This window comes from Dermacentor variabilis, unplaced genomic scaffold, assembly GCF_050947875.1.
Source record: "Dermacentor variabilis isolate Ectoservices unplaced genomic scaffold, ASM5094787v1 scaffold_12, whole genome shotgun sequence".
In the NCBI taxonomy this organism is placed as follows: Eukaryota; Metazoa; Arthropoda; class Arachnida; order Ixodida; family Ixodidae; genus Dermacentor; species Dermacentor variabilis.
Window position 1 is genome coordinate 56,376,593 of NW_027460280.1, and position 19,699 is coordinate 56,396,291.

Below are 19,699 nucleotides of genomic sequence, written 5' to 3' on the forward strand. Positions count from 1 at the left end.
TTCCTTCGAGCTATGCAGAGCGTTGAGACGCTTGGCGTATGAATGGTTTCCTACAGCAGCTACGGGGTCTAATGTCCCAAAACTCCACAATGAGTTACAAGGGAAACCGTAGTCGTGAGAGCCGTAGCCTTTTAAATGAGTAAGCATTTCTGTACCTACCCAACGAGAAATTGGTCCGTCACGTAAGACAATGAATGGCTGATACCCCCGTAAGCAAGCAAAAAATGAAATGGCTCATACCCCCTTAAGGCAGAGGCTACAAGTGCTTAGCAAAGTGAAACGAACAGTGCATACATTAATTGAAATCGCGCATAAAACACACAGAACACCGTTCGTTTCAACAAAGAACGAGCTCAAAACAAGCATCCGAACCATCAATAAATCATTACATACCTCCCTCAGAAAATGTACTGGTGGTTTTGCAATAGCTTCGATAAATTAACCTTAGTTCACCTTAATTAACAACAAAGGTCATGGCTTCGACTCCCACCAAAGGTACAGGCTTGGATTGCGGCATGTAACTCTATCTTAAACCTACCTTATCATGTTCGCTATGAAAAATGGTATGCGAACGATCGATGAGGGTTGATAAGGGGTTATACTGATCGGATCAAGTTCCATAACAAGGGTAATGCACCGGGCTCTGTGGAAATGCACAAATCGCACAACGCTTACGTATACTTAGACAACAAAAGAAAATTTAAATTATGACTAAATTTTAGTGTCACGTGCCAAAACCACGATCTGATTATGAGGCACGTGGTAGTGGGGCACTACGGATATTTGGACCACCTGGGGTTCTTTAACGTGCACCTAAATCTAAGTACACTGGTGTTTTCGTATTTAGCCCCCTCGAAATGCGGCCGCCGTGGCCTGGATTCCATCCCGCGACCTCGTGCTTAGCAGCACAACATCATAGCCACTAACCAACTGCGACGGGTCTAACACAGAAATTTTTGCGTGAATTTTTGTTTACTTCTTCACAGCCGAGCAGGAGACGTGGAACGATGAGAAAGAAGTGAACCCGCGCGTCCTCGTGCAGTTGACGCTCGTTCATCGAATCGCCGTTTTCAAGCAGTAGCTTAAGCTCTTGTCCAACAAGAAGGTCATCCTGATTCACTGAGGTCGCGCGCGATCAATAGCGACAAAAGGCAGCATCGCCACGGCCAGAGGATCCACAACGCCTGAACATCGCCGAATGTCAGGACGTGTCTGCGTTGCCGGAGCCGCTGCTCAATACAGGAGAAACGACAACGTTCGACGCCTCTTCGTGGCAAGCCGCGAGACGCCGAAGCTTTGCCGCTTGGTCCTACTAGGCATCTACTCTCCTCGAGCCACTGAGCACTACTTTGGCGTTCTCGGCAGCGAAAACGATCTCCGTCAGCGCATTGTCATCGTGCTTGCGCAGCGCAACTTCCAATGGGAGTCCTGTTTGCGACGTTCGCCGAAGTCATTGCCATTGACGGCGACGAGCAGCTGCATCCGCCGATGCTGCTGCCGAAGGCGTCTGAGTTACACTTTCCTCGGCAACAAAAGCAACGTCCATCAGCGCATCACCAACGCTCTGACGCAGCTCATCTAGCTACAGGAATCCTGTTCGCTTCGTTCTCCGAGGCCGCCTCTAGCGACGGCAACCACCGCGAGCAGCTGTGGATTCTGCTTCTCACGACGCATGAGCTTCGCCTTCCTCGGCAGCAACAACGATCTGCGTCTGCGCATCACCAACGTACTACCACACATACAAGCATGCTTGACACTCCGACGCTATCGGAACGCACCAAGCCATGGGACCAAGCGCTGCTGCGGCCCATACAACGGGCCGTGTACACGGCGTGGGCCGCAGCTAGTTACATCCACCCGCAGCTTGTTGTGAGCTTCTCGGCTCCCAGATGCCAAAATGACGTGACTGGTTGCCCTTGGCCACCCCCGACGCACGTTCGCCTCTCGTTGAGCACAAATACTCCAGCATTCACAGAACTGCTTTATAGCTCACCTCCGCCTACGTCAAGACCACCTGTAAGCTCATTCCACGGCAAGCCGCCAGACCGAAATCTATCCTGCGGCGCGCCTCAACATTTTGCCTTTCCTGCTGCTGCCACCGACGCCTCTCGCCTTCTTGAGAACTGTTGCTGCGTGGGTGTCGCGCAAGTACATGCCGCAGCAGTTGCTCGCCTCCAGGATGACGTCGTAGAGGCTGCGAAAATGCAGAATGGCGACACTGCTCCGGCCCTCGCAGCGTTTGCACTTCTGGCGCTCGAGACAGGTGAGCTGAGCGAACATCTGATGCTGTCACTGGGTCTTGACCGTTCCCACCATCGGTTTCAACGGAACTATCTCTGCATCCCCCGCCTCCACGAAGCCAGCCACAGATGCCTCTGCAAGAACGTCGTAGCCGCAATGGAGATTTCGCCGCCGCTCATTAGGCAGAGCCTCGAGCTTTTCCTTGGTAAAATGGTAGAATACACGGAGCGAGAATACAATGAGAGGTTGAATGCAGTAACACAGCCGTATGCAGCAGAGGTCAACCAGGATGAGCACGACAGACTGAACGGCGTCACACAGTCATTCAAGGACGAAGCTGACGAAGACGACGTGGTGGAAGACTTAGTGTGCGCTCCCACGCAACCAGAGGAAAGACACCGGCACCTCACGTCGGGTCCGTCAGAGCTCAGCTTCGTCCTGTGTAAAGCGTTCCAGCCGTGTTTCAACAACGATGCCTGTGACGGGTACAGCGAGGAGTTGTGCACGCCGACCAAGATGCACGATTCTCCACCCTCGAAAGCGCGACACTTGCTGAAGTACAGTGGACAGAGAAGGGTTCTATGGCGGAAGAGGGCAAGATCGACGAGGAGACACCGCCGCTATCGCCAAAAACTACAACCGAGGAGACTCCGCCGCCTTCCCCTGGCTTTGTTTCAGTGAGCGATCCTGTAGACGATGATGGCGACACGATCACGGCCATCGCCTGGCACTCGCCATCAGGTCTCGGTATGACAGGTGTGAATGTCTACGAAGACTGTGTGACACCTGGAGGGGCTATTCGCTCGCTCATCTTCAGAAGTGTCGGAAAGAGGTCGGAACCCTACAGGAACCGACCAGCTAACACGCTGTTATATACCATGTGCTGACGCAGCGCAAATAGTCATGGAAACCCTTTCCGCGGTGGTCGTCGAGGCTACTGCCATTAGCGGCACCCAGCAGATGGAGGCGTGGATTCTGCTTCTCAAGACGGCAGGCTTGGAGTGGAACGTACATCTATTGCATTCTTGTGCGTGACGTGGGTTCCTGCTGCGGAGGCTCGTGGAGTGATCTCGACTACTGTGGTTGGATGAGTCAACGCAATGTGCGCCTCGGACTTTGCACATGCCTTCATGGCGGTGTGAAGTGTGCGAGCAGTCTGGTTCATCGTAACGACTTTGTCTCTTTAAAAGCATTATTCCACACGAACCATTGTAATTATTAGTGTACAATTGCCACATAGCATCTTTCACATAATCTTCCTATGTCCTATCAGGCACAATAAAAGAAATTGAATTCGACGTGAAGGCGTCCGAGACGTTTTCTTTTTATTTTTATTTTTTAATAGTAGGCGTAAGTAGCAGTAAGCACTACACATTATCTTATCGTGGACAGGATCACTGCTGTCCGTCCGCAATGCGCACTATCTATATGGCAATATCTCTATATCAATTTAAATCTATAAATGTTTGGAAGAAAGCGACGCACTGGAAGAATATTTGTATAGTTAGAAAACGCGGGTGAAGAGCGTCCACGGCTGCAACAGAGAACCACCGTAATGGCAAAGTATCTAAAAGGCGTTCCTAATTACGCGAACGACCTTCATCGCCGAAGCAAAAATGAAACGAAGCGATCTTTAATGGCAGAGACAATTTTGTGAAGTATCTGAAAACGTCTGAACAAGACTGGGGTAATCTTCTTCGGATGTGCTAATGTAGCTCATTGAGCTTTTTTGCATTGTTTTGCAGGAAATGACACAATAAATAATGAAAAGGAAAACGTCATAAGGAAAACTCGGGTATTGCAATCGAAAGTGTGTAAGGTACGCTCACGTACATTGCAAAGCAGTCTCAATTGTGTCGTAGCAGACGTCAAAAGCACAATCAATAAAATGTCGCCATAATTTTTAAATGCTAATTTCACTTAATGTTGTACTGAGACTGACGTCACAGGGATATCTGCAGCTTTTTGTTGGCGACAGCTGCTCAGGGTATATTACGCAAACTTCGTAGTGTCTATTGCAGGCTTTACGATCCCGTCGATGATCATCAGTAGTTCTCGGCAAAATTAGTCAGAAAACTCCAATTTTCTGCAATGAAGATCTGATGCCGGATTTAGGAATATGTGAATATGAACTATTAGCCCTGTGAAGGTGGTTAAGCTAAGGTGAGGAAGTGGCCTGACAACAACTTGATAACGTACGCCGTCGAAGTAAAGGAAAAGATGGACACGGCAAAACCAATTCCAAGCATTTAACTGCTGTCGCAATAAAAACGAACTTCTAGCGGCTCTTAGGAGCACGTGTCTACGTGATAGCATTTAACGTACGGGTCAAAACTAGGATAGGATAGGAATAAACTTTATTTGTCCAACGGTTATTGATGGTGCCCGGGTCTAGGCTGCCAGGGGTCCATCGCCCGAGGAAAATCTTTCGAGATCCTCGACAACGGCCCTGGCCCGCTGGACGGCCCACTCCTGGAAAAAACAACTGCGAAGGTTGTGGGTTCGGTTCCCACCTGCGGCTAGTTGTTTTTTTATCCACTTTAATTTCCATTAATTTATCGTTTCTTTGTTTCACTTATTAAGCACAATTTCCCCTATGTTGTCCTTGGTGTCAGTGTTTGTTGGCTTCTTATGATATAACTATATATATATATATATATATATATATATATATATATGCCATTAGTTCCAACGCCCTCGGTAATGAAAAGGGTTCTCGTACTTGCCGCCCAGATGTCTGCATTGCCAGGACCGCTACAGGAACCGCACCACAAAACTGTAAACTGAACAACATACTATATGGTGACGACGCGAAGTGGGTCATATTACTATAGCTGGCATCTGGAACACCAGCGGCGGCGGGATGGAGGGATCGCAGATAAATGCCAACGCTGCCCCAACACTCACCGGTGCTCCAGTCCAGCTCTGCGCGCACAGACACCTTGGCTTCGACACCTGGCTCCCACGTGGACTCGTTGCTGTAGTACAGCAGCGCTGACAGCGAGTAAGACCTGCACGAGTCGCAGGGGTCGCATTAGGCGGGAATCGCTACAGTGGGACTGGGTTGGTAACCAGTACTGGGTGTTTTTGAGCGAATGCTTTAATTATTCCTTAAGCACAGCGTATATGGTAGGGAAGACAGTTATACTATACAGCTGCTGGAGAATGGGGGGGGGAGGAGGAAACTCGTCTTCGTTCTCCGGATTGATATCGAGCAAGTGCGGTCCTTTAACAAACAGCAGCATTCTGCCCTCATCGCAATACCACCGCCGTGGCCGGGGGTCGTACCGGCGACCTCGTGCTTAGCAGCAGAGTGTCATAGCCACTAAGCCACCACGCTGGGTATACGAAGCGCGTAGTCACTAGATATTAGAGAGCTTTAGTTTAGGGGACGCAAGCGGCTTGCGCACGCAAGAACTAGGGGCGACGGTACTGCGCATGCGCAGACCCTGACGTAGAAGTCTGCGCATGCGCAGTACCGTGGCCCCTGGTTCTTGCGTACGCAAGCCGCTTGCGTCCCCTAACCTAAGAGTCTCTATTGTGTTTACGGGTTGTGCGTTACGCATTCACCAGCGTGGTATTCTGAATATTTTTCAGGCGCAAAATGAAACCAATTTAAAGGGAAAATTAGCAATGGCGGCGCTCAGGAGTTTCGGATGCTATCGTTGTCGCGGCTTAGCTATCGAACGAAACCGCAAATTTCTTTCACGCGAATTCATTCTCGCCGATGACCATAAAGATTGCGCGACACTCACTTGGTTCTCTTTAATTGACCTGCATTCCCTAAGCTTAATTATTCTTGATAAAGCACGTTGCCATTGTGGAACTGAATCGAGACTGTTTCCTAGAGCTGCGTTCATCAAGATACCGCATTTATGTTTAAGAGGCGGCTTAGGATACCCACTCAACTACCGTCACTGATTTTACGGTCCTCGTCACCGATCCCCGATGAAGTGCGTTGACCAATACCAGCTCCAACTGGCCTCAAAAGTTTCCTGCTAGTAACAGCGCAAAATGTAGACAAGAGACGAGACAAGTCTTCTTGTCTCGTCTCTTGTCTACATTTTGCGCTGTTACGAGCAGGATGGAAAACCAACAAGCCCAAGCTGCTATTCTACTTCAAAAGTTTGCCGTGCAGGGGTTCCATAAATGTTATGAGCATGCCGGTTCCAATTGAATCAAACATGATGTGCATCACACAAGCTGTTGAATACTTCAACATTTAATTCGATGCTATGTCCCTCGGTTTTCGGGGACTTCAGTTTTTTTCGCAAGTGCTGTGTCCCGCAACCTCTAACGCCGAATGTATATAAATATATATATATATATATATATATATATATATATATATATATATATATATATATATATATATATATTGTGTGTGTGTGTGTGTGTGTGTGTGTGTGTGTGTGTGTGTGTGTGTGTGTGTGTGTGTGTGTGTGTGTGTGTGTGTGTGTGTGTGTGTGTGTGTGTGTGTGTGTGTGTGTGTGTGTGTGTGTGTGTGTGTGTGTGTGTGTGTGTGTGTGTGTGTGTGTGTGTGTGTGTGTGTGTGTGCGGATTGCAATACCCAGTTTATTGTGTGGGGGAAAATTATCGAAGCAAAGTAAAATAACACTAACTTTCTATTTCTCTCTATCTCTCTTGAGGTCCCATAAACTTTCCTTTTATTTCACTTCTGCTCTTCAAAACTGTCATTACATGACGTGCATATGTGTGTTTGGTGAGACGCACAGTGCGCTTACTTAAACTTGTTGGGATTACTTGCTATGCTGTGTGTTTGTTCCGACATACAATGGCGTACAATGCGCCACCTTGAACTTTCTCTGAATAGTGTGACAACGCGATCCGACTTTTATATACATTTTCTCTTATAATTTTTGTTTGTTTGTTTGTTTGTTTGTTTGTTTGGTTGTTTGTTCGTTTGTTTGTTTGAGCCAGTTTCGGTTTGATATATACCGTCCGATCAAGCAAGATGGTGTAACCATCATAACACATAATGCCGCACTCTCCTACACAGACATACTTTTAAAAAAAAACGAAATCAAAGAGTGCTCAAAATATACTGCGTAACCCTAACTAATGCGCACCAGCTTTTGTCTTTTTTTTCAAAGCGATGACTCATATATAGGAATGAAGGTAACTGTGTGTTGTTAGCATTCATTCGGAAATGTCGATAGCATTTTATTTTGTATGGCCTAATTGGATGGCTTGTAATCATTAGTAGCTTATTTTAGTTGTAATTGCGCTACTCGTTTGCGGATACAAAACCTTCGGAGCATCATTGTAAATGAGAAGATCGAGTTGTTTGCAACACGCTACCTTCTGCGTCGTTCCTGTTTCCCGCGCTTTGAAAAGAGCCGACGGAACAAGCAATAAACAAGAAATGACCTCGTAGCGACGCGCCTCAGCAAGCGGGCCGAAAAGCATTATACAAAAATACAGCGTGCGACAGACAATTGGATCTTAGGTTTCCAATGGTGCTCTAAAGCTTCCGCCTGACAAGTAAGCCATAATGTCGGTAATGAAATTAATGACGGGATCTAACGTCCCAAGGCGGCACGGGGGAAAGGAGTTAACATTTGATTTTAACTACTTGCGTGTACGCGCCGTTCCGCGGTTACCATAAATTGGGGGTCCTGCGTTTTTGCTGGCGAGCTGCTTCGGCGGCACAGATGTGCAAGTCGGCGCTGGCGCGGTGTAGCGCGACGCCGTACGGCAACCGTACACCGCCGAAACAGCAAGGCGCGCGCCTTGGCGGTGCAGCGGTAGCGGTGCTAGAAGCGCGAGCGTGCTGCGCCTTGAGCGGCCGTCACGCTTCTGCTGGCGACGCGTGCAAGCACCGTCGCCTGCCGGAGACACGCGACTCCTTTGGCGCCCCCCGCTTTGCCGCGTGATCGATCCGCGCCTGCACGGGCTTCCGCGGGCAACGCTCGTTGCTGCATGGCCGCACCGCGCGTTGCGCGAGACCCTTTCTCCCTAAAAAAAAAGGCGGGAGCCTTGGCACCCGTTCGCGTGGGGAAGAAAGGGCGCCTAGGGAGAAGCGCTGCCTGGATGCGTGAGAGCACGGGGGTCTGGTGAGGTAAAGGACCACGGGTTGCCCGCCTCTTTCTCCTCGGTTGGGAGTGCGCGGGGAGTCGGGAAGCGGGCATGCATACCAAATTTAAGCGTACCAGAATATAAACATCCGCAAGCGAGTCGGTGCCCCCCCCCCTCCACCTCCACTTCTCTGTGAAATATGAAGAAAATAATTGACGAGAACGGGGGGTTGACCCCGCGGAAATCGGCACCGCTTGTGGATCACTACCGTCCCGGCCCGCGGCCGGCGTTCATCTATCGCTCCCCCTCACCGCTTCACATCCCCTTCGCTCCTCTAACCAATCTGCCTCTTCTCGTAAACACAAGAAGGAAAAAAAAATAACAAGTAAGAAAGAAAAAGCAAGTCAGGTAAACACTGAGTAAAAAGCGTGGGCAAAGCGCTTGTCGACTGACGAGAATAAAAGGGAGCTGCTAAGAGCAGACCTGTCTACCACCAAATGAATTCGCCATCAATTACACGCTTCGCACGCACCGGCGGTATCCCGGGAGGAGAGAACGTTTAGGTAGTTCCGTCTCCGGTTTGTTATCCTTCACCAGAACAAAAGAATCATAAGAAGAGGAGAAAAAAACAGCTTCTCGGGCCAGTAATGGACCATGCAATACCACGGAAAACAAAAATAGATCCAAACATAACATCTGCGGAAATTTGCATGCTGTGAGTCATTTCATTCACGGGAAATAAGTAATCGCGCGACTTGAGTGCAGGTTCGTTCCTTACTTGGGATTTCAATGCTGTCAGCCATGCACACCGACGCCAAAGGCATTTAGCTCTGACGCCCGGCGAGGGTTTGAATGCGCAGCATAAGATGTCCGCTTCCGAGTGTTCCGACCTCCGTAAAATCATATATGACCACTGTACGGTTCCCGCACATTAGTCAAATCATTCATGTAACTCGTTAGCGCAATTTGCGTTTCTAGAAGGGGAAGTAAACATTAATTTTTTTTTACTTTGCTTTTGTTCACATCGCCGAATTTTTAGGATCAAGTGACATTCAATCGTGCTGTATTTGTTAAATGCTCCGGAGCCACTGCGCACGCGATTCGGAAAGAGAAGGGCGGGGCATTGGTCCGGCAGTGTATTGGGGCACATTTAAATGTTTCGTTTCTCCAAAGCCCGAGAGGTTAGGGGTGACTATGCCCCTCGTTCTCCCGAGCTTCGCAAACGCCCGGCGTGCTACAGGATTCGTGCTGGAAGCGTGCGAGAACGCATCTCGTGGGGTGGCTTCGCAACTTTTGACAAGGACCGCGCATGGCACTAGAAACCGTGCTCAGTGAACGCAGTGTGCAAAGCAATTTAAAAAAAAAAGATAAATTCTAGGGTTTTCCGTGCCAAAACCACGATTTGCACGGGGTATACTGGGGGTTCTTAAACGTGCGCCCAATGCACGGCTCAAGAGCGGTTTTTTTCTTTTTTTTTCTTTTTTTGCACTCCGGCCACATCGGGACGCGGCCGCCGCGACCTCGATCGAACCCGCGACATCATGATCAGCAGCGCAACGACATAGCCACGGTGCTGCCGCGGCGAGTCGTGCAAAGCCACTGTAACACGAAAACAAGCGTCATTTCATACCCGAATTGCCGGTGGCGCGCGCGGTCCCTTGTGCAAACCACCAGTACGCTAGCGAGACGGACAGAGTGAAATGACAACTTAGCGCCGCATTTGAAAGGGCACAGAGCGGAAACTGACATCACGATCGTCGTTGTAATCTTAAATTTTGCTTTTTTAATAGAATATTGGCGCCTACATATGCAAGTGGGTGCATCGTTATTCGAGGTGTTTCACAAATTGAGCGGCAACTTCTGAAGGCTCAAATAGCAGCGCACCGGCCTTTCTCTCTCCTCCGACTACTTCCGACCAATGCTCAAGCCCCTTGGTCTAAACAGTTAGGATGCCGACAGCAGTCTTCCCTCCTTTCATCCGACCGTATCCTGATATCTATTATCTTGATACGCAAGCAGTCGTTATGATTAGTGGAATGTCGATACAGGTAAACAGAGAGTTTTAGAATAGGGGCCCCAATAGTTTGGGGCCTCAAAGAGCTTTGCGGGTGTTAGCGTTGGGGCACGCAGGAGGGAAGAGCTTTAGTTTGCGGATAGCGTCTTGCGCTGACAGCGCCACTACGGCGTCAAAGAAAAGCTATTAGGAATAGTTAAATAAAATATACCATTTTATGATAGGAATAGTAATTTTGACTTGCGTGCATTCGCGTTTAATTACAACTTAGAGGTTATTCTGTAAGCAGCAAACAATTAGTTGCGCTTAGTTTTGAGCAAACCAACTTTACGTACCTTCACCAGCCAAGCTTAGCCGTGTTAAGCCTACGAGTCATAAAATCCACAATCTAATTCGGAAGCAGCGGCGTATAATAAATCAATCTTCATAACACACGCTAGTTGAGATAAAGCGATAACCGCAGTCACTTCTCCTAGCTTGCGAACTTCACGCGTTACCACGAATCGAACGCAGTTTGGTGCTAGGTTAGAGCCGTCGCTTCGATGGGTGCCGCCATATTTGCTGACGCAAAGCTTTTGTGGCCGCTATTTGGGCTCCCGCTAAATCGGTGAAATAGCGTTCCCAACGCAAAACCCAAACACAGTTTGCGTCTCGCGCATGCGCAGTGGCTTCGACGCTATTTCTTTGGGGCCTCAAAACGTTTGGGGCCCCTATCCTAAAGCTCTCTAATGTCACTGGGGACGCTGCCATGCTGGCCCACGCAGCTTCCGTTGGGAGATTTATGATGAACTTCATCTACGACCCAGACGATCCAGGACAGCAGGCCAGGAAAGCCGCCGTGAATACTGTAAACATTCCCGATGTTTACCCTGCTCGTCGGATACTGACCCAGGCTGAAAGTTTTCCTTCCTTCTATGTTTTCTAATCCACCGAGTGAATAGCATTAGGCAAAAACCAAAGAAGCAAAAATAAAGCTTAAGAGGCACTCCACGCTGAGAGGCGGCAAGGCAGTCGCCGCAGGAGCTGTTCAGCATGCGCAGAGATAGCAACGAATGAATATTTAAGCTTGACTTGGTGACGGAAGGACCACCTAAACCAAGCGCCGTGCATTGAACTTGTGGAATGGAGGCTAGCAACCTCTTATTCTGTTCAAGGACTGTGCTATTATTTGTCTTTTTCTTCTTTTTTTAAGTGAGACGTCTTCAAAACCGGTGAGGTGATCGCTCGCTAAAACCGCATGTAACGAAAACATGTGACGTCAGGGCCATGGAACTCATGCATTTGTCGTCTGCTAAAGACCGGGCGGCGTACGCGTGCGTCTCATAGTGTTTCAGTTTCTTCGCTCGAGTTTTGTATGCTAGTACACTTCTGACGATACTTTCAAATAAGTTTTTTGCTTGTTTCCGTACATGAAATTTATAAAAAGCGGCTAAACAATCTATTACTTTAAGGCAGCGTTTAGATTGCCGACTGACGGAGCTCGTCTAGCGGGTTGCAACTTTTCATGCACGCTTTTAAAACCTGAAGTCACAGTTCAGGTGGACAGCCAAAGCATAAACGTGAATAGGGTGGAATATCTGACTAAGAAACCAGAACAATATTTGCTGCGGTGCAAGAACCACTTAAGAAATGCTTCCTACATATAAATTCTACGACATTTACTTTGATTTTAACCCATTTTAACTTGCTTCGTCACGAAAAATGTACATCCATGGAAACGTCCGGCAGTAGGATGAGGACTGAACTATACCACTGATATCGAGGTTAGACCGGTGTTATTTGCGCTGCGAACTGCATACCAAAAGTAAGTTGTTTGACGCCGGCTCTTAGAAGCAGTAAGTAAGCGAAACGAGTTGAGACTGTCAGCTGCTGTCAGTATACGGAAAGGCAGTGTCCAGAACGTAATCCATTTTAATGCCTCACGTTCAACTCTGCTCAGTGATATACAGATTTTTTATTATTCAGAAACGGTTACGACAGGTTCCTTTTGCAAATCTGACATTGCCCAAACCCAAACCCAAACCCAAACTTTTAGGCTAAACATCGCGCCACCGCGCAACAAGAAATTGAAGCCTATACTTCTGCGGGACGCACTGAAATTATAGCAATTCACTGAGCTGTTCAAAATCAAGCACGTTCATAGGAGGCTTGTGGTGTCTTCTTTACGCACAGGTGTTTTCGTGGATTGACAGAGGGGAGAGTTTTGATTGCACTTAAAGAAGGTGGTTCGAAGCATCGCACCGCACAATGTACTTTGATTTTCCTCTTTAAGGCAGCACAAGCTCGGCTCTACTCCCAAGAGTATAAGCTAGCCACTCCAACTGGGGCTGTAAAAACTGCTTCGTCATTTTAATACGAAGTTGTGATGAACGGATGGGCTTCCCGAGAAGCACGCACCTCGACAGTAAGGCCGATCGGTACCGTTGCGAAAGGGGTGAGCCGTACCGTCGATTGAATGCTGCTGCATTACATGGACCATCCCCACCTTAAATGGAAAATTTAGCTCCGGAGCTCCTATTTATATGTATGGGAACGAAGAAATTGCATTTTTCGTCAACCCACGATGTCGATAAGGTTCGTTGCCTTTGCAGGAAAACGTTAAAAGTCCATAAATAGGGAGTGAATTTCCAATTGATTTATGCCGCCAATCTTTCTTATCAAGATACCCTAAAAGTGCAAAATTACAAGAAAATTAAGTACCCAGTTTACAGCACTCTAACTCGGCAATAAGAAAACGATATCAGAATTCTGTAAACTGCACTTAATAATAGATCTATAATATACAAAGGTAGCGTACGTATTACACGCCGCTCTGTAACATGCCGTTAATTTGTGGACTTTTGCTACACCCTCGGAAACAGTGTAAAAATTCCCCGTAAGCTGTAAACTCACCTATAAATCTTGTCCACTTTTGTTTCTTTCACATATGCGGTTTACAAAACCGCAATATATATATATATATATGTATGTATGTGTGTGTGTGTGTGTGTGTGTGTGTGTGTGTGTGTGTGTGTGTGTGTGTACGGCAAGTTGTTTAGTCATCCACTTTCAATTCCCATTAATGTATACTTTCTTTATTTCAATTAGTAAGTACAAGTGGTACTCTCTGTGTCGTAATACCCCCGCTCCGTAAGAATCCATCGGAGTGAAATGAAAGACACAAAACTGCATAGAAACCTCAAGTTATCGAACCATGGTATTTCAGCTCAAGTTTAACCGTGCGCAACTTCTGCGCTTTGTCATAGCACTTAGAGCTGACGCACGCCTCGTTTTTTGAAACGATAATAATAATAATAATAATAATAATAATAATAATAATAATAATAATAATAATAATAATAGCACGACAGATGGCTACAAATTATACATGCAGCTCTCGTATACAGTCTCTGGACGCAGGCGTCTTGCGAACAGAGGCGCGGTACGCAGCACAGCCGGCCGGAGAAATACTTTTGCGCGTTACCACAGTGGCGCCATCCTTGGGAAGCCAGCGGTATCACCAATTGACTGAACTTCGGACGGCGAGGATTCAAACCCGATAGCGGGTAATCCACCATAGTCCGCTGTTACTTCGTCTTACTGGAATGATTTTACAAATTCCTCAACGCGTGATTATCTTTTCGGTATTTCGTCGAGAAGGTGCGACTGCTGCGGTATTCATGAAAGCTTGTTTTTGATCTATTTACTATGTAAGCCTGCTAGCGCAAGCGAAACGCATCTCTGGCGTGTAGCACAGAACTGCGGCACTAAGGCCCCCCGTGGTACACATGGTGGGCAATGGTCACTGCACCCACCCCTCTTTTTAGTTATTTTTTCTTCTTTTTTCAACTTACTAAATCACAGGGCTTCTTGAATTTATCGCTGACTACGAGCGTCAATATTCGGAATCTTTGCTGCTAGGCTCCCTACTAGCAATGAACAGCGAAGCTGTGTCGGCCGCGCACGCGTTTTCACAAGAATTCGGCCGACGCAGCCTGACGGCGAAAGTTCGCTCCCGAGTGTCCACCTCACCCCGACGCCGTTGCGATGACGTCCAGCTGGGGCCCCGGTTCGCCCTGGTCGTCCTGGCGTTCAGCCCTGGCGGACGCGTAGACAGCGCGGCTGGCCAGTTTTCCCAGCAGCGCCTGCACGGCGTGCACGGGCTTGCGCACGAACAGCACGTGCGGCTCGGTCAGGTTCATGCGGAAGCGTGCCAGCTGCGTGCGCTGGCTGAAGGGCTGCGGCGGGTAGCTGAGGAAGCCGTTGTCGCTGCTCAGCGACTCGCACGAGCCAGTCTCTGCCAGGTGGGATTTCACCAGCTTCACCACCCCAGAAAGAAAAGGGGCGAGCAGGTTTTCATTCATTCATTCATTCATTCGTTCATTTTGAGTGAGTGAGTGAGTGAGTAAGTGAGTGAGTGAGTGAGTGAGTGAGTGAGTGAGTGAGTGAGTGAGTGAGTGAGTGAGTGAGTGAGTGAGTGAGTGAGTGAGTGAGTGAGTGAGTGAGTGAGTGAGTGAGTGAGTGAGTGAGTGAGTGAGTGAGTTGTCAGTGAAAATACAGTTGGATTTAGAAGAGGAGTGTATGGTTTGCTACCTAGCACTGGCTAAAGGCTGGCCTAGCACTGGCTAAAGGGTAAGGGCTAAAGACAGGGTGAAAGAGCAGCGGATAAAGAAAGCAAATGCGCGAGAGAAAAGAAAAGGAGGTAGTGGAGTAACTATCCACAGGCTCCTTCCGTCCGTACCTGCTCACTCCAGCTGGCGGAAATTCGTCGCCGCCAAAGACCACGAGAAATTTCTTGGTTTAACAATGCATTTACAGGAATATCTACAACCAGCCAGACATGACGGATGCACTCAATAGGAAGCGGTTACGCAGAGGCCAGCTTGCTTCCGGGTCACAACACCTACTGCGACCCGTCCTGCACTGCTCTTAGCTAAACACTATTCGCGCGACATCAGTTGCTCCGCGTCCCCTCTCTCCCTCGATCAAAACTCGACAAACAAGTTTGGCGGCGGCTCCCATTTTCACCCATCCGCCAACCGCTCGAGCCGGGCACCTGGCTTACAGGTGGGGAAACCTTACAGTTGGCCAGAGCCCGGGAGTATTAAAGTCTCCCTAATAAGCCGCTCGAACTTCGAAAGTTTAGAAACGCCTTGACCGACTTCTGGCGTGACCGGCCGTACAGGCCCGCACCCCAAGATTGTCTGCTCCGAAAGCGGCCGCCCATCGAGACGGGCCAACGCGATCGCGAGTGACCGCCTGTGTGCGTTGTAGCGCGGACAGTGGCAAAGAACCTATTCGATTGTTTTCTCGCTCCCACACTCGTCACAAGCGGCACTGTCGTCTCTTCCGATGCGGGAAGTGGATTGAGCTTTGTGCGATGTGCGATTGTCCTGCCTTGGCAACCGAATGGGGCTTGGATATCTTGGTGGGCGAACAAAGCAGCGGTGATTCTGGACGGAGCTTTCTCTTTCCTCGCCCTGTGGCGAGGGCGTATAGCTGATGGTGAGAAGGTGGCCTCATGACGACAACTGCGGCCGCCGTCGTCGTCGGAGTAACGGAAAGGACGGACGGTGGGACGTAGCTAAGCTACTTTCGAGCTTTTAACTGCTCTTGCATTAAAATTCAAGTCTTACTGATCTTCGATATTGTGCGCACGAATATAGCACCTTCTTGAAGGGGAAAGGAACGTGGTGTTTAACCGCGCAAAGCCCAACGTTATCCTTTTTTGCAACGCCAAGTTTGATACCTCAAGATTGTGATTTAGGGGCGGGAAACTTAAGTGCGTTTTCGATCCACTGGAGCGAGTTTTCAATTGTCGGTAGTTGAGCAAACCAATAGTAAATAAATAACTGCTATAATTATTTTTGCTTAAAAACACTTTTTTTTGTGCGTGTGCGAATGCGCAGTCGCCGTCTTTGGGAAAGAGAACGCACGAGCTCGTGGCAGGCAGCCTCGTGGGCCACACGTTGAGCGGCGCCCCGCCGAGATGCGAAAACAAAAGGAGAGCATCAGGACACCATTTCGTATTGCGCATGCACCCTCGTGCCAAACGCTTATTTTATCTTAATCCTCATTGTGGCACGCCCACGAACAAGAACTATTGCGTGCGAATTCGATGTGGACGCACTCCATTTGTCGCAGCTTCGGAAACCGTGAGCATGACAGCTAACATGATCGCCCTATCAGATTCTTTCCTTCTTCTCCACTCGCGTGCATTACCAACAGAGAAAGAAGAAAAAAAACACACACACGCAATAAGGAGTGCAGGCAGCAAAAAGCGCGGTAACGCTCTCTCCTTATTTCTTTTCATATTTCGCCGTTACGCCGAACTACATGTTTGCCACGCGCTCGCCTGTTCCCCTTTCATAAAGATGACGATTGCACTCTCCATGGCCAGAAATAAAGGTGAACGAGTTGTTCGAATTTTTCTCGACGTGGAATGGTGTTTGCGCTTTGTAGGATTAAATGCCGGGACGCTTAGACTTAGTCCGATAGGCTTACGTTTTATGGTTCTGAAATACCAGTGCTAATGTTTCGATCATCGTTTTCCTTTTAACGTGTACGCCGGAGAGAGAGAGAGTCGGTGCCTGTAAGCGAACGTCCGGGCTTGCGTGCAACTAAAAACGACTTACAAGACGAATGACTTGTTCGGAAGGCAGTCAAGCGTTTTTACGACGCTATCTAGATTTCGTTCTACTCGCGCTGCGCTAGTTTTCGGGTGTCTTATACAAAACCCAATATTAACCGCGTCGACTGAACGCTTGCGTGGAACCGCTAGCTTACTGTATTACACCTCCCTCCACTTTTCCGTCCACTTCTCTGCCTTGTTGATATGGGCTTCGATAACAACGAGTCTCAGTTTACAATTGGTAATAACTACCATCCACTTTCCCGTCAAAGAAAGAAAGAAAGAAAGAAAGAAAGAAAGAAAGAAAGAAAGAAAGAAAGAAAGAAAGAAAGAAAGACTGCAAGGCTTCTTTTCTGTAAGGTGTCAGTGTACTGCAAAAAAGCTGCTTGTACGAAAATGCAAAGTTTCGTGCTTTCATATTCCAGTACCAAGGAGTAAATGACAAAGGTTCGAAAAGTAAAGATACAAGCGAAAAAGACAACGTAGTGATGGAAGGAGATGTAAAAAATTGCACGGGCCAAGCCCTACGCATCTCTTACGGCCTCCATTGTAAATGTGTTACATACAAGGAGCGCACAACTCACGTGATCTAAGAACTAGCACTTCCAAAATTGAAACGTGTGTTCACGGTACCATTAGGTATCTGCTTCAGGCGATGGCGCTAATTATGGCCCGAACCGTGCTAATAATAACGGTCGATAGCACTCACTCGAGCCAGCATTGCCGCATATGTGGCGTCGGCGCGCCACGGGTAAGACTCGGCCCAATTCTTGATGGGATCCGCTTCGCTGGAAATAGAGAAGCGGTGGAAATCAGAAATCGGTGGAGTGCGTTTAAAAGGCAGCTTTGTCTGTTCCCATATATTCCTGTTTTTGTTGCTCTTTAGTAAGAGCAGAATGTGGTAGTATGAAGATTTTTTTTATGTGTGTGTGGCGAGTTTCCTCCTCATTCGACACAGTAACAGCGATAACTAGCGTACCTCTCAAGTTTCTTAGTTGGTTTTAAGCGAAATGGCGCGGCCCACTACGGCCGGCAGGCCGTAAATTGTGCTACCTTTATAGGCCATAGCATAGTACAGCAAGCGCTTGTGTCTTGATAGACTGTACCCACAAAAAAAAGAAAAAAAATCGTTTAATTAAGAGAGTTCTAGTTTCTTTGGTCAATTATTTCACGTCATATACATTTTAACCTTGAAGCACGTAATCACATGTAAAACGTTATAGGAAATCTTCCATGGCGTGTAGAGGACATTTTTTTCGTGGATTCTCAAAGCAATAACAACTTAGCTACTGCGTGATTAGCATAAAAACGGCTCGACGGTCCCTGTGGCCGAGTATTCATTTTCGATGCACAACCGGTGGCTTTGGCAGCAATCCAAATTTATGCATTTGCATTGCCTTGCACTCTCGCGTACCACGTTCCGTCGGCAGCCATTTTGCCCAAAGTTCAAACTATCGTGGCTTCATATGGCCCTCTAAAACTGCAAGACATACTCAACGCTGCGACCCTCACTTGTTGATGCAGGGTCTCGTGCTCAGGCTGGGGCAGCGCTCACGGATCCTGGACAGGGCTTCCATCTCCGCTTCCACGATGTCCCCCGTGGAGGCATTGCCCTGGAACAGTTATCGCTCAGTTCCTTCATCATTTGCGCAACTTCGTAATTGTTATCCCGATATTTTCTCTCTCTCTCTATCTCTATCTCTCTCTCTTCTTCTTTTTCTGCGACAATCCTGTGTTTTTTGGTTTTGTCAATGCAATAATCTTTACTCTGGCTCAAGCCATGCTTCATGTTCAAATGTTTGGGACGAATTGGCTAAGGAAGTGTCACAATCAAAGCACTTCACTGCAGAAGCTTGATGTGGGCGAGTTGGTTTAACATACATGAAGAAAAGATAGCGCTACAAGGACATACATGTTCTCCTTCTTTTTGTCCGCATCTCTATAGGGCTGTTTTTTCTTCACTTCACTGTGTTTTTTACGGTTAGTCACACTTAGTAGATAAATAATTCAGTGCTAAAATCACACCGGGGATGTTTACAGATTTAGACGAAGATAACAAAGATTAGTTGCGATATTTAAATATGGCGTGCACTTAGAAAGGCAGTAACGAAGCTTAATGTTAAGCAGAACCTCCTCTCTGTGTTCCGCGCGTTTGCAATCATGAAAACGAAATTAGTTGCGCGGAAGCCTGCGAGTTGCAGGATGTTTCACGAAAATTAACCATGCCATTCACTTGAAGACGGCGTTAGGCTGCTACGGAAACTCGTTCCTCGAAAAGAAAGAAGGTTTTTCGCAAAGCAAGGAATCATAGTTCAACATTATTTTTCAAGGTGATCCTGCAAGCTTCTAGAAAATGCCCCTGAACATAAATATATATTTTTTTAGCCAGAAAAAGAAACTTCGTTCCTGCCAGAGAACCAAGCGCGGGACAGTTGCCGTAATTATGATCCTGGATTCGACTGCCGGAGCGCGAAGAATTGCAGCTTTCAGAAAGGTGGGAAATTTTGGAATACCTCTTTCACTCCTACAGCGTGTGGATGTGCGCACGACACACTTCACTAAATGTTGTTCCAGTTTGATCCTGTGTTTCGAGTTGACAGTTGATTTGCCTTCGCACTGCCCTCTGTTAGTTTCTCATTAAACTCAGTGAGCTGAATTACTTCCTCGGGCAGGCAATTCGAGGTTCGGGGCTCGAATCCCATAGACGAGAATGACTTTAACTACAAGTCTCGCTTTGTGAGAAATATGATTTTAGCATATATATATATATATATATATATATATATATATATATA

The 19,699-nt window shown here is 47.7% G+C and overlaps 1 protein-coding gene across 1 annotated transcript in view; it reads right to left on the reverse strand.

Moving 5' to 3' along the window:
* Idua (alpha-L-iduronidase) overlaps positions 1 to 19,699 on the reverse strand; it is a 495,845-nt gene that overhangs the window by 451,078 nt on the left and 25,068 nt on the right. Inside the window, exons 6-9 of the mRNA XM_075677184.1 lie at positions 18,417 to 18,517; positions 17,614 to 17,692; positions 14,306 to 14,592; positions 5,149 to 5,252 (exon numbers count right to left, since the gene is read on the reverse strand). Coding sequence (XP_075533299.1) covers positions 5,149 to 5,252; positions 14,306 to 14,592; positions 17,614 to 17,692; positions 18,417 to 18,517 — 571 coding nt within the window. The remainder of the gene's footprint in view (positions 1 to 5,148; positions 5,253 to 14,305; positions 14,593 to 17,613; positions 17,693 to 18,416; positions 18,518 to 19,699) is intronic.